The sequence below is a fragment of the Diabrotica virgifera genome, chromosome 9 (genome assembly GCF_917563875.1).
Source record: "Diabrotica virgifera virgifera chromosome 9, PGI_DIABVI_V3a".
Lineage (NCBI taxonomy): Eukaryota > Metazoa > Arthropoda > Insecta > Coleoptera > Chrysomelidae > Diabrotica > Diabrotica virgifera.
The window spans coordinates 153,411,932-153,427,030 of record NC_065451.1 but is presented as its reverse complement, the minus strand read 5'-3'; the positions used below and the strand labels follow the sequence as shown (position 1 = coordinate 153,427,030).

Genomic DNA, 15,099 nt, shown 5'->3' with positions numbered 1-15,099 from the left:
CCAGAACTTTGAAACGGCCTTTTGTTCGACTCTGTCCCTTGCCGATAGAGGATTAGATGTCAACTTTTCGTTACTTTAGATTTATTTTTTTTCGTTACTATAGACTTAGATTTTTTGTTGTTCGGATTCGTTCGTAGGACTGCGACAAAACAACCATTTCAATTTTAGTTTTGATTTAAGCTTAAGTTTGAATAGTTGTTTGTTTAAGAATATATATTGGATTTGTTTGTATTGTCATTGCTTGTTGCTCAAGTAGTGATATGTAGTATTGGTCATTGCTAAATGCCTTATGGCCTTTAAAGGGGGGAGAATGTTGGAATTCCGATGAACTGGTTTGGTTGTGTAAATAATTCCAAAGCGTATCCCATTTTTACCCTTCTCGACGCCTGTGTTCCTTTCTATGACCTTATCGAAAATACCACACATCGCGACTTTCGGGGTTCGGGGTATAACCACTTGAAGCCAGAAATTCTCTCCCCCTGAGAAAAAGTCGTTCGTTTGTTTTGTCGATCCTTGTGTCTCCAGCCAGATGGGTAAACTTAACCTGAATTTAACTACCTATATTATATTTCCTTTATTATCCGTTATTGTATTTTGAATTATTTAGCAACAAACCAATGTTTAAATCTGTGTATTATTATTGTATTAATGCGCCTATTGAGAAAGTCCATTTTCTTCCTATATTAAAGCTATCAGAAGGGATAAAAAGATTCATAGCAGGTGTTGTAGTAATTAGTTTATTGTTTGTTTTGATTTTATTAATTGTTTCGTTCAATACCTGCTAGTAACCACATATATTGTATTGTTTATATACAAAAGTACTGTAAGTACTCGATCTACAGTAGAGGTAATTATTAATTAATTTTGGAGAATATAAAATTCAATTTTTTTTTACCAAAAACGTTTTTTTTACAAAAAATTGCGGCCTCCTTTTGCTTGTGGCCCCCTTTCGCTTGCGGCCCCCTTTCGCTTGCGGCCCTAGGCCGCGGCCTAGTCGGCCTAGTGGTAAATCCGGCACTGACGATGACAGTGATAATTCTGACTCTGAGGTTTCTTCTAAGGTGTCCGAGTTGTCTGAAGAATTTATGTAGTCAGAATTGTCGTTATCTGATTTTGCTACACAACTAAGGGGTCTTCTTCATCCGAAGGGTTTAGATCCGATTCGTAAAGAAGCTCTTCAAGTTTTTGTTGAGTTAGTGCTGCAACAAATTAAACATTTGTTAGATTGTCGAAAATCGTACAAAAATTGTTAGTACACGTTAAGACCCTATGTAATACCTATATGACATAAAATCGTAGGGTTGAGGCCCCACGTAATACTTATAGTACATTCTTTCACGGTTTTTGCTCTAAATTTTAAAGAACCGCTTGAATTGACATGAAATTTGGCATACGTATAGCTTACATGTCAAAGAAAAAAAGTGATATTGTGCCAATGTGTGCTTTTGCCCTGGAGGTGACATAAAATATGTCCAAAATAAGACCGGAAATGGGTAAACTGACTAATTTTAAGTAACTTTTGTTCTATAGAGCTTTTTGGCCAAGTCAACACTATTCGAGTTATTTGCGAGTGAATATGTTCACTTTTCAACAAAATAATCACATTTTTAGAGGGTTTTTCGCAAATAACTCAAAAAGTAAGTATTTTGTCGAAAAAAACGTTCTTAGCAAAAATATAGCCTATAAAAAAGTAAAAAAAAAATGGTGTACGCGTTAGGTCTCTGGATCTCGTAGAACCAGAGTTATAGCCAATGAAAAATAGATTCATATTCACCAAATTTCAAATAGAATATTTCGACGTGAAATATCCAAAAAATTAAGCACTTTTTGGGGAAAACCCCTTATACCTTTTTTAAAGTGTTTAAAAAAGCTTTATTTCTGTTTTTACAAAAATATTCTAGCATTAAATTTAAGCAAGTTACGCTCAAAATAAAGTTGGTCCCTTTTGTTTTGGCAAAAAAAAAAATCGGGAAGACCACCCCCTAATTAGCAACTTAAATGAAATTAATCGTTACCGCTCCATAAATTATTTTACTTACGTTGTGTTTATAATATGATCTGTAAGTTTCATTGATTCAAAGTGCTTATTTTTGAAAAAAATTGGTTTCAAATTAAAATTTTAAAAAATTTTAATTTTGAAAAATATGCTTTTTTTTCAAATAACTTAAAAATTGTTAGAGATACCAAAAATCTCGAAAAACAAAATAAGTCAGTATTACTTTTTTGAGTATCATGTATTTTTTTGTTTTTCTGTTAGATAAAAATTGATTAAGATTTGGTGTTTCTAATTTTGCATACATTCGTGATCAGTGACTCGTTCAACCCCTTTTAACTACAGCCTTTTCAATAATAAGGACTTTGAACCGATGAAACTTACAGATCATATAAACAATACATACACGAGTCAAGAAACTTGTGAAGTCGTAACAATTAAGTTCATTTAAGATACTAATTAGGGGGTGATTTTCTCGATTTTTTTACCAAAACAAAAAGGGACTAACTTTATTTTGAGCGTAACTTGTTTACTTTTGATGCTAAAAATTTTTTTATAAAACAAAAATGAAGCTTTTTTTAAACACTTTAAATAAGTTGTAATCAGTTTTCCCCGAAATGTGCTTCATTTTTGGTTATTTCACGTTAAAGTGTTCAATTTGGAATTTGACGAATATGAACCTATTTTTCATTAGCTATAACTCTGCCTCTACTAGGTATAGAGACGTGATATATACACCATTTTTTTTAAATTTTTTACAGGCTATATTTTTGCTAAGAATGTTTTTTCGGAAAAATACTTACTATTTGAGTTATTTGCGAAAAACCGTATAAAAGCATGGTTATTTTGTTGAAAAAATGAACATATTCACTGCCAAATAACTCGAAAAGTATTGACTTAGTGAAAAAACTCTATAAAACAGAAGTTACTTAAAATTAGCCAGTTTATCAATTTCCTGACTTACTTTGGACGAATATTTTTTCACCCCCCAAGAGGGGGTGAAAACCACCCCCCCGGCAAAAGCACATATCGGCACAATATCACTTTTTTTCTTTGACATGTTAGCTATGTGTGTGCCAAATTTCATGTCAATCTAAGCGGTTCTTTAAAATTTAGAGGTTTTGCGATATTTTACCGTTAAAGAACGGACTATTACCTATATTACATAAAACTATAACGTGTCACAATCAAAATATATGCTCATGAATTTACAAAATAAAGATCGGATAGCAAAAACTGATCATATAGATACAGAATAAATAAAAAAATATGTACAAAAAGTACATGATGACATTAATAATTTACGAATACTTACGTCACAGAATAAGGAACAAGTGCTTACGTCGTGAACGAGGACGATAGGCCATCTTTCATGCTTCATTTGTTGTATACTTTTGTAGTTTTCTAGTAGTCTACTGTCTACTGTAAAGTAAAGTAGTTTTCTTTGGTATTAGTTGATAAGTTTAGAAGAAATTATGTGAGATGGCGTCACCAGAAATGTTGGGTTTTTATGTTGTATATATTATATGACACTAGGCCCCAGGAGGTTAAAGGGGTAAGTTTTTGAGAAAGGTGTACATTAGTCCCTAAGCACAGGGTGCATAAGGGCGAGTCTATGCCTTTTTGGTATAAAAACGTCTACAGAAAAAATGTTCCAGATTAAATTTATTAAAAAAAAATTTCAAAATTTTTCTCAAATTACGGATACACTTGGATATCCTACGGATATCTCGTTTAAAAATAGTCCCAGAATTTTTTACAATATGTACACCATTTTAAAGTCAAGAAAATAAGCTTTCTTTTTTATTCCACTCTGTATATACCTAAATGTACCAGAAAAAAGTTAGAATGAGGAATTTAAAAAATAAACGTTAAAAATCAAAAATCGATAAGTAAAAAACTTTGAAAAACCATAACTTGCTTAAAAATAGTCATACTTACATCTTATACAATACACCATTTTAATAGTAATTGACTTTTCTTCCTACTAAATTTACCATTGCATATACCTAGCAATGCGCAGAAAAAAGTTACAGAACAATGTTTGTGAAATAATAGGGAAAATTAGCCAAAAATGCTGTGAGTGGCGAACTTTGAAAACTATAAATTCTAGAGACTTCTACCAAACGTCGTTTTAAAGAGGAAGGATGGAAGTTTTTTTCTGTGAAGAATGTCCATACATATATCCCCGTGGAAAAAAGTTATGGGGCACAAAACAAAATTGCTTTCTTTCGTATTTTTTTGCTTTTCTTATTGAATATATTTTTGTAAAAAAAATATTTTGACTTTAAAAAGTAATATTTCGATAGTAAATTTAATCTGTATAGCGATATGCTTTAATTACTATTTTTGCTAAATTTTTAATAACTTTTTTCAAAACGAAATAACAATTAATATACAAACCATATGCTAACAAGGGCCGTTAGGGAAATGTATCCCTAAGCAGATTGTATAAAATGAATGTTTTTTTTTCAAGGAAACACTAATAGATTCCACGCCAGATTGCTACGCTCTTTATGTCAACTTCTTAAAATACAGAAAGGTTCTCAACTTTTAAAACGCCAGATGTAATAATTTATTGCCTTTTCTAGTCATATTGTAGAAACACAAACATATTAGCGTTTGTGGTTTTTTTCAGCCACAGCGTGAGTATCGACACAGCAGGCGAACGATGGAGTCACACCCCAGCGGGCGTCGGGATAGACGTGGTACGTCAACAACACACCCTTTTGAGATATAAGCAAAACACGTTTTTTTATCGACACAAATAAATATATTATTGTTCATTGTTTACACTTATTTTTAATTGATTCCGTAACCTACCATCGGAACATTGGTGACCCCGACGTGATAAATAAAACGACGCGAACTTGTAAAAACAGTGTTATTAATTTACTTTTGCCGGTTAAAACAGTGAACAGTGACAATGACGGACGGTACCAGTGCTTCAGTACTTCAGGATATCAGTGCTTCAGGAGTCGATCGGATTTCAGTTAAAATCCCACCGTTCCTGCAAATGGAAAACCAATTTACACTGGCAAACATAACAAGTGACGCAACAAAATTTAACTACATAGTTGCTAATCTCGAAACAGCTTACATATCAGAAGTTAGGTACATCATTGTGTCACCACCAGCTATAGAGAGGTATGTAAAATTATAGTCATTAATTAAGAGACTTAGTGCATCTCAACAACAAAAAATTAAAAGACTACTTGAGCATGAAGAACTGGGCGATCGAAGACCTTCCCAATTTTTACGACATTTACAGTCTTTAGCAGGCACAACGGTACCAGACAATATTGTAAGGTCTCTGTGGTTAGGTAGACTACCATCGTCTACACAGGCTATTTTAGCTACTCAAGCTAAAGCTAATTTGGACGCAGTTGCCGAGCGAGCTGACACAATCTCTGAAGCTATAGCTCCTAGAGCCCAAATTTCAGAAGCTTCTAACGCGCTTGAAAGTACCATCGATAAATTGACAGCCGAATTAGCTGAAACGAAAATTCAGCTAGCTAGCTTGTCAAATGCTCAAGCACAAGCTAACACACATCGTCGTAACGGCAGCAACTCAAGAGGAAGACCATATCCTAGAGATAGAAGCTACAGAAAGGAGCGTAATAGTGACATTTGTTGGTATCACTACCGTTTTGGTGACCAGGCTCAAAAGTATTCTCCTCCGTGCAAGCATCAGGGAAACATCGCGGGCAGTCGGTAAGTGCGGCATCCGATCTAAGCCCAAAGTCTCGCCGCCTTTTCGTAACAGACTATGCAACTAAAAAACAATTTTTAATCGACACCGGTGCCGATCTGTGCGTTTTCCGTGAAAATATGTACGGGGCGCGCGCGAAAAGACTACATACGAACTATACGCGGCCAATGACACTAAAATCGCGACACACAGTTATGTGAACTTGACTTTAAACATCGGACTACGGCGTGATTTTACGTGGCGACTCGTAGTGGCGGACATTTCAAAGCCTATTATCGGAGCTGATTTTATTTCCCATTTCGCTCTCCTAGTGGACATTGCTAACCAGTGCTTAATAGACAGTACGACAACCCTTCGAACTAAGGGACTCGTTAAAGAGTGTTTCGATAGTAGCGTAAAGACTATCGCGGAAGTGTCGCGTTACCATGAACTGTTGCTACGATTTCCGGAAATCACGCGACCCGCCGGTATCGTAAAAGACATTCAGCATCAAACCAAGCTCCACATCGATACAACACCAGGTCCACCCGTTTTTTCTAAGCCGCGACGATTAGCACCTGACAAACTGTAATGGGCTAAAAAAGAGTTTGAAAATCTTCTACGACTAGGCATCATAAGACCATCAAAAAGTAACTGGTCTTCTACACTGCATATGGTCCCGAAGAAAGGTGAGGAACGGAGACCCTGCGGAGATTATCGACGTCTAAATCAAAGAACAGTTCCAGATCGATATCCAATTCCGCACATCGAAGATTTCGGTCAGTCGCTAGCTGGTAAGACAATTTTCTCTACAATAGATTTAGTGAGAGCATACAACCAGATACCAGTAGCCACCGAAGACATACCAAAGACCTCCGTTACCACACCATTTGGGCTGTACGAATATTTATATATGCCTTTTGGTTTACGAAACGCAGGACAAACCTTCCAGCGTTTCATAGATGAGATTTTACGTGGTCTAGACTTCGCCTACGCCTACATCGATGACATTATCATTGCGTCAGAATCCGAAGAGCAGCATATGTCGCATTTGGAAGAAATTTTCAAAAGGCTTAAGCAGTTTGGCGGTGTGATAAACCCAGCAAAGTGTCAATTCGGCAAAAACGAGATTACCTTTTTGGGATACACAGTATCAGCAGGAGGACTCACACCTCCCCAAGAAAAAGTAGCAGCTGTACGAAATTTCACTCAGCCAAAAACCGTGAAAGACCTACGCAGATCTCTAGGTATGTTAAACTTCTACCGAAGGTTCATACCCAATGCAGCTGAGCTACAAGCACCACTACATGATGCTCTAAAAGGTAATGTCAAAGGAAAAGCACCAATTGAATGGACACCACAGCAAATCCAAGCCTTTGACGAATGCAAAAACAGTTCAGCTAACGCTGCTTTACTGAGCCACCCTGTAAACGATGTTGATATCTCCATCACTTGTGACGCTTGTGATTTTTGTGCTGGAGCTGTACTACAACAAAAAACGGATACTGGTATGAAATCTTTAGCTTTCTTTTCTAAGAAATTCTCACCTAGCGAATAGAAATATAGTGCATACGACAAAGAACTATTAGCTATATATTTATCCATAAAACACTTCAGACATATGATCGAAGGCAAGGACATAACGATATACACAGACCAGAAAATAATCACCTTCGCCTTTACTCAGAAGCTAGACAAATGTAGTCCTAGACAGTTCAGATATTTAGACTATATATAAAAGTTTTTCACTAACATTCAGCACATTTCTGGATTAGCGAATATTGTGGCAGACGCACTATCTCGAGTCGATAGCATGAAGAAAGATATCGACATCATGGATTTAGCTCTCGCACAAGAAACAGATCCAGAACTGCAAACTTTCTTAAGAGAGAAAACATCACTACAAATGAAGAAAATACGCTTTTCCGAACAAAACGTGAGTTTGTACTGTGAGATATCAACATCTACAGCCAGACCATTTGTACCGAAACCACTTCGAATGACAATTTTTCGCACCATGCATAACCTAGCACATCCCGGAATGCACAGTTCTGTGAAGATGATCACACAGCGATATGTTTGGCCATCCTAAATCAGATGCGAGAAAATGGACTCGAGCGTATCTACAGTGCCAGAAATCGAAAATATCGCGCCACATTGTTTCACCTACTGGAAGTTTTCTACTACCTTCCAGCCGATTCGAACATGTCCACATAGACATTATAGTGATGCCGATTTCAGAAGGAAACATATACTGTCTAACATGCGTCGACCATTTCACATGTTGGCCAGAAGCCTTCCCGATGCGTAATCAAGAAGCAGACACAGTAGCCAGAACATTTTTTTTCTGGTTTGATAGCTCGTTTTGGCACTCCCAAGCGCATCACAACAGATGAAGGCCGACAATTCGAATCGCATCTCTTCAAATCAATCTGCAAATCAACTGGAACTACCCATTTAAGGACAACCGCCTATCATCCTCAAGCCAATGGTATGGTAGAAAGGTTTCATCGACAGTTAAAAGCAGCAGTTCGATGTCATGAAAATATCCGATGGACCGAAAGCCTACCTTCAGTGTTGTAGTATTATTGAGACAATCTTTATTTAGCACTTTATTACAATTATATTTCTTCTTCTTCTTCTTCTTCTTCGTTTATTGGGTTATATCCCTCGGGATAATTCGCCCAGCTTACACCAGGGAAATACTCTTGTCTTGCTCTGGGCAGTCGAATATTTCCAAATATATATGTTAAAGCCTCAATTTTTTTTTTAAATATATATTAGCAGGAACATCTTCGTATAGGGCTAGACAGTCCCTACAGGAAAGGCAATATTATACCATAAGGGTTAAGGCTTTTATCATTTGGAGGTCCAATATCTTTTTATATCTTTATCTTCTTAATTTTTTTAATTCAAATTTGGGAATTGATTAATTTATAAATTAAGTTTGGCTAAGTTAAGGAATTTAAGGATCAGGTTAATCCTACGTGGATTAAGGTTGGACATAAGTAAGCAAATTTCAATGGGAGTAGGGATATTTGTCTTGGCTAATTCTTTATATAGGTCAAAATTGGGTGACATATTTATAGGGCACTCAAAAATCAGATGATTTAAGGACCCAACTCGGCCACAGTCACAATATGGGTCATCTTTTACTCCTATCCTGAATAGGTGAACTGGAGTAGCACAATGACCTGTCCTCATTCTAATAATGGTGGTTATATGTCTTCTGTCTTGGTATGCAAAATTGTGGTACCAGGGGAGTTTATCTATCTGACCTACAATTTTAGAGTAAAATGAATTATTTCGATTTTTCCCCTGCCATTCTTGCTTCCACCGATTCCAGATGGAATGCTTGATGTCTGGTAGAAAGTTGGAATAGTGAAGAGTGATACCAGCAGCTACATTTAAGGTTCTACCTATATTAGCTAGTTTATCAGCCACCATGTTCCCTTTAATATTCGAGTGTCCTGGAATCCATGCCAGACTAATATTAACGTTATTTTCTTTCGCTTCAATGATGCCTCTCTTGGTCATGAACGATGAATGTTCTGTTTCCATAGAATAGGTTGTACTGCCTATTTTCTGTAAGGCACTTTTAGAGTCCGAGCAGATGATTGCTTGTTTAATCCCATTTTTCAAAATAATTTGGAGGGCATGATTAATTGCGACAATCTCAGCCGTACATATTTGGGTATACTTAGGTAGTTTACTGGTATAAGAATAGTTGATCTCTCGGCTAAAGACACCAAAGCCTGCTGATCCTTCATCATCAACCGAGCCGTCCGTGAAGAATTTGGTGTGACTAGGTTTATTTAGAATTATTTTTTGGAGTTGAACTGAGGCAAGTTCATCTGAACGATTAGATTGGATATTTATGATTGGAATTGTTGATAATTGATGGTCTAGTTCAAAGTTATGGCATGGGTATAAGTCACTTAAATATAAGTTGGGATAAATACTTTTAAATTTGTTTTTTAAAAGCACTAGAAATGGAATACTTCTGTTTTTCCAATGATTTTGGTTCCTTTGAATTGCCAAGTCTAACAGGTCGAGAGCGGAAATAATTGGGTTGCCAATTAACATTAAATTTTTTAATATAAATTTAGAGCTAAGCCATTCCCATCTAGATTTAAGCGAGATCTGACCACTTTCACTTAAGAGAGCATGAATTGGGGTAGATTTCATGCATCCAGTTATAATTCGGATACTTTTGTATTTTAGTTTCTCCAATCTTTTAATTAAGGAAGTTGGACAATCGAAAATTACCTGGCAGCCAAAGTCCAGATGGCTCTGAATCAGACCATTGTGTACAATTTGTAAGGTTTTTGGATCACTTCCCCAATAAGTCCCACAAAGAGCTCTCATCACATTCAGGCCACGATTTACTTTTAGTTCTATTGAGTTTACATATGAATTCCACTTTAAGTTTTTTTGAATATTTACCCCCAGGTATTTGACTGAATCCACCCAACCAATATTCTGGTTACAAAATATTACGTTAGGGGGAGAGATTTTCGTGTTTCCTTTTGTAAATAATATTGCAGAAGATTTGTTCTCAGACAGATTTAAATTGTGGTCTAGCAACCATGATTCCATCTGAATCAATAATTTATTTACATTAATTACCAATTCATTAATATCACTCCCTCTAATCAGAAGAACCAAATCGTCTGCATACTGAATTAGTTTGCATGAAGAGGGGATTAAATTATACAGGGAAAGACAATATAGGTTGAAGAGGATAGGGCTTAATGGGGAACCTTGGGGTAGTCCCAGACTTGATTTTCTTGGGCCATGGGTTTGTCCCAGTTTGTCTTTGACAAATAGCTCTCTATCATTTAGAAGGCAGAAAATCAAATTAGCCAGTTGGGTTGGAATGTTATACTTTAATAATTTGGAATACAAGAGTGATATATTGACATTATCATAAGCAGAAGAGATATCTAGAAATATGCCAACAGTGTATTGATTTTGAGCGAAGCCTATTTGAATTGTTGAGGTGAGGTATGTAAGGCATTCCGTACAACCTCTACCCCTTCTAAATCCTAGTTGTAGTGGATTAAAAATCTTATTATGTTCCACAATCCACTCTATTCTATTCTTTATAAGAGTTTCGAGCATTTTGCCTACACATGAAGAAAGAGCTATTGGTCTAAAGTTTAACGGATTATTACAATCTTTATCTTTTTTGATTATAGGTAAAATTACTGATTGTTTCCACTGAACAGGAACTATACCCGTTCTAAGACTTTCATTGAAAAGTTGAATTAATAACAAAGATCCAACAACGGGAAGATTTTTTAACATTGAGTAGGAAATCTGATCCAAACCAGGAGCCGAGTCAGATTTAATTGAGAGGGAGTTCTGATACTCGTCGAGAGCAAATGGCGGTTCTAGGGCTTGAGGAGATCTAACCAATACTTTATTGACAGCGGAAAGGGGGGTTAAGCAACATAGAATTTCGTGGGATATAGGAGTAGAGGGCAATTGTGTATATATTGAAGGTTTCGAAGCCGATACCTTATTAATTTTCTCCCACACAACTTTTAGAGGAGTGTTTCTATTTAATTTACTGCAAAATAGTCTGAAACTATTTTTACGTTTTGATTTTAGGAATTTTCTTGATTTGGCTATATTCTTTTTAGCCTCGATATAGTTTTCCATTGAGGGGATATTTTTAAATTTTTTTAAGGCAGACACTCTCGCAGAGACGACTTCAGCACATGAGTCATCCCACCATGGAATGTGGTATTTGGAATTATTAGGAGGGTGAAGCCAAGGTATTGTTTCATCAGCTACCGATGATATGGAGTTAGTAAAAAATTCGTAATCTTCCCTGGGAGAAGCTAAGAAAATGCTGTTTAAATTGTTATGATAAGTAGACCAATCAGCTTTCTTTAGATTTCTTCTTTTACATGAATGCGGGGGAGATTGAGGACATACACCTATCTGACATATTATGGGGAAGTGGTCACTAGTTCCAGTATCTGAAATAGTGGACCACTTGCCCACACTGGCTGCCACATCGACTGATGCCATTGTTAGATCTACTACCGACTTACTGCCTCCTGGGGCCACCAGTCTAGTTGGGGACCCATCATTGAGAAATACTAGCTCAAGTTCCTCCAAAGAATCAAAAATAATCCTACCATTGTGACTGTCTCTAGAACTACCCCATGCCTTATGATTACAATTTAGATCACCCATGATTAAAAATGGCTTATTAAGTAATTTAACAAGGGAAAACCAGTTGGATTTGGAGATAGAGTTGTCTTGTGGACAGTATATATTAAGAATATTCAGATTAAAGTTAGGGAGAAATGTGAGTTGGAATTGGACATCATGATTGAAGCCTGGATTGGCAATTTGAATTTCCCTATAATCAATATTATTTTTGATAAGAGTAATTAATCCGCCATAGCCATCCTCTCGATCTTTTCTGATTATTTGATACCCTCTACATCTTATAACATGTTGGTTTGAGAGCCAAGATTCGCTAATAAGGATTATATCTGGGTTAAGGTTTTTTATAAGGATTTTTAGATTGTCAGAATTAGTGTTATACGAACGTATATTCCACTGAATAATAGTTATCGGAGTGTTAGGATTCATTATAAAGAGTATGTTTGCTAGACCAAGGAGTCAAAAGATCTCGAATCCTCAGGCTCGAGATCCTCTATTCCCCTCCGACCCTGGTTTACATTTGTATTGAAAGGTGATACACTTTTGTTTATGCTAGTCTTTAGATCTGCCATATTGTAAGGAATGGAGTATGATTTTGAGTTTATTAAGTCCCCAATGAAGGTCATGACGAGCTCCCTGTGAGATTGGTTCAGCATAGACATGGCCTGATTGAAATCCAAATGAAGTTGGGATAAAGATTGTGAGTTAGTGATTTGAGAATCAGAGTGAGCAGGATTGAATTTTGAAGTCGAAGGCTCATTTATTCTTCTACCTGATGGATTAATAAGTAGTCTTCGGTGGGAGATTTTATCATAACCTGTATTTTCTTGTATTGAAGGTCTTCTTCTTTTTGGTGGAGATTGAGTGACTTGACTAAAAGGTTTTGAATATTGAGCTGAGGCTGCAGACCTCCTCTCCTGTGGTAAGATGCCATTAGAATTATTCTGATCGCTATGTAAGGGGGGGAAATCGTTTATGTTTAAAGATGAAATATTATGGATCCTAGGAACCTGCTGACTTGCCTCATAGAAAGATAGATTAGAAAAGGACATTAGATCCTTAATATCTTTTTGTCTGACTCTCTCTCTACAATTACGACTATTTGATTCATGGTCAGAAGATTTGCAGAAAATGCAATATTTTGTACACGTATTAGATGAAGAATCCTCATGAGAAGTTCCGCATCTAGCACATTTCTTTTTTCCTCTACATTGGTTCGTAGAATGGCCATAAAGTAAGCAATTTCCACATTGAAGAACAGGGCTGATGAATGGTGTGACCCTCATTGGTAGTTGATATATGGAAATTTCTTTAGGAATAGTTTTTCCTGAAAAAGTTATGCTAATAGTTCCCGTGGAGACAAATTCAACCTTTGAATCCACTTGTACTCTCCGGTTCATTCGCTTTACACTTAATATCTTACATAAAGCCAAGTTGGTTTCTGATGCCTCCTTTATTTCTTCCTCTGTGAATCTTTTGTTAACTCCCCTTACTATACCCCTACAAGAAATCTGATGAAATGGAATGAACACGTCATACCCTAGGGCTTCCCAATCTTTCCTCACAACGAAATCGTTGGCTGCTTTTCTAGTGGCAAATAATACCCCTATCCTGTTTTTACCTTTTCTACTGATTTTCGTGATGTCTTTAATTTTTAAAACAGAAATAGATTTAGCTATACTTAACACGTGGTAATCTCCAATATTTTTATCCTGACCCTGTACAAATACTTCATAAGGACCTATGTCGGTCTCCGAAAATAGTATTTGTTTTTTTCCTTTAAGACTTTTCTGAATAATTGGAGGTTGAGATTGACATTCATGTTGGTTGATTTTATTAGGAGGGTCAGGTGGTGGAGGAGGATCGGGAGGAACTTCTTCCTCCATCTTATGCGGCAGATTGACGAATTTAAAATCTATGCCAGTCGATGCAAATTAGAAATTAACAGGGAAATATAGATAGTTTTGGCCCTTACCCTTTGGATGAGTCGTCCGTTCACCTCGAACGATAATCACAGATTTGTCTATTTTAAGTTTTCTTCCAAAAAATCAAATGTCAAACACAACAAAATTCACAACAGATATTCACTGCGAAAAGAAGCCGAGGCTGTTCATCCCAGCGGACCTCGACTTCTTATCAACGATAAATAAAAAATTAACAAGAATTAACAACTGTTTTCACACTAAATTAGGTTTGATGAGGTTTTTTTAGCAAAAATTAAAAACTGTCAACTGTGACGTTTTCTAAATTACTAATCATCAAAAAATATTTTTGGTTCCTACAATTATATTTCAAAGCGACAATCCATATCATTAACCTAACTTCTACTACCATCTTGACATCCTGTCCTTCTCCCCAAAAAGGTTCTGTCTCAAGTACCGACTACGTTTCTGAAGGAAACGTATAAGTGGTTGCATACCGAGCTGACTCTACATTCTCCTCTTTTTAAATGAGGTAAGCCACAGAGCTCTCTATGAGAATTCCAGGACCCCAGCAAATATAGAATGAATACATAACTTAACAACTATAGTCGGACAAGTAAATTGGCTTTTTAATGTTCCTTTTAGGCCTCAATAACAGATCAGGTTCCTGTACAGGTAAGTGTTCACTTTGGACATCACTTTTATTTGGTGAAGCATCGACTCCACAACTCTGACTCCCATGTATAGTCTCTAAAGTATCAGAGGAATTATTTATATTCTCATTCTCCTTTTCTTTGTGGGAGAAGCCTGGAGTTGCTAAGTCGCTGCCGTCAACAAATTTCTTAGGAACTAACTGGTTACTGGTATCAGGAGTATAGTAAGGTGCCTGGACCAAATGCCATCTGTTACGTCTGAATTGACCACTATTAGTTTGAACAACATAAGAGCGTGGTTCTTCACAAATTTCAATTACCTTTCCATATTGCCTAATATCAATAATCCAGACAGAATCGCCCACATATAAAGGTTGCATATCCTTGGCTCGGTGTCTACTATTATAATTATCTGCTTGTTTTTCCTTATTTTCCCTTTCTCTTAATGACACTCCCCCCTTAACAACCAATTGTTCCAAATTTAATGACAACTGTGGTAGATTAGTTCTTAATTTTCTAGAGAAAAACAGCTCTGCTGGTGAAAGTCCACACCTTAAAGGTGTAGCCCTATAGGCTAAGAGCGCTAATATATCTTCACTATTCTTTTTGATTAGTTCTTTAGCAGTCTTAACTGCCCGTTCAACTAATCCATTG

At 36.3% G+C, this 15,099-nt stretch overlaps 1 protein-coding gene across 1 annotated transcript; it reads left to right on the top strand.

Moving 5' to 3' along the window:
- Positions 1-4,919: 4,919 nt before the first annotated feature.
- On the top strand, positions 4,920-5,711 carry LOC126891548 (uncharacterized). The gene is made up of 2 exons (XM_050660724.1): positions 4,920-5,140; positions 5,204-5,711. Exons 1-2 carry the CDS (start codon positions 4,920-4,922, stop codon positions 5,709-5,711), a joined length of 729 nt encoding a protein of 242 aa, XP_050516681.1.
- The last annotated feature ends 9,388 nt before the right edge of the window (positions 5,712-15,099 follow it).

Bases quoted from the DNA above. Each gene is read 5' to 3' on its own strand.
- LOC126891548 (XM_050660724.1), top strand. From the start codon at position 4,920: ATGACGGACGGTACCAGTGCTTCAGTACTTCAGGATATCAGTGCTTCA. The intron at 5,141-5,203 runs GTATGTAAAATT...AAAAATTAAAAG, and splicing joins TCACCACCAGCTATAGAGAG to ACTACTTGAGCATGAAGAAC.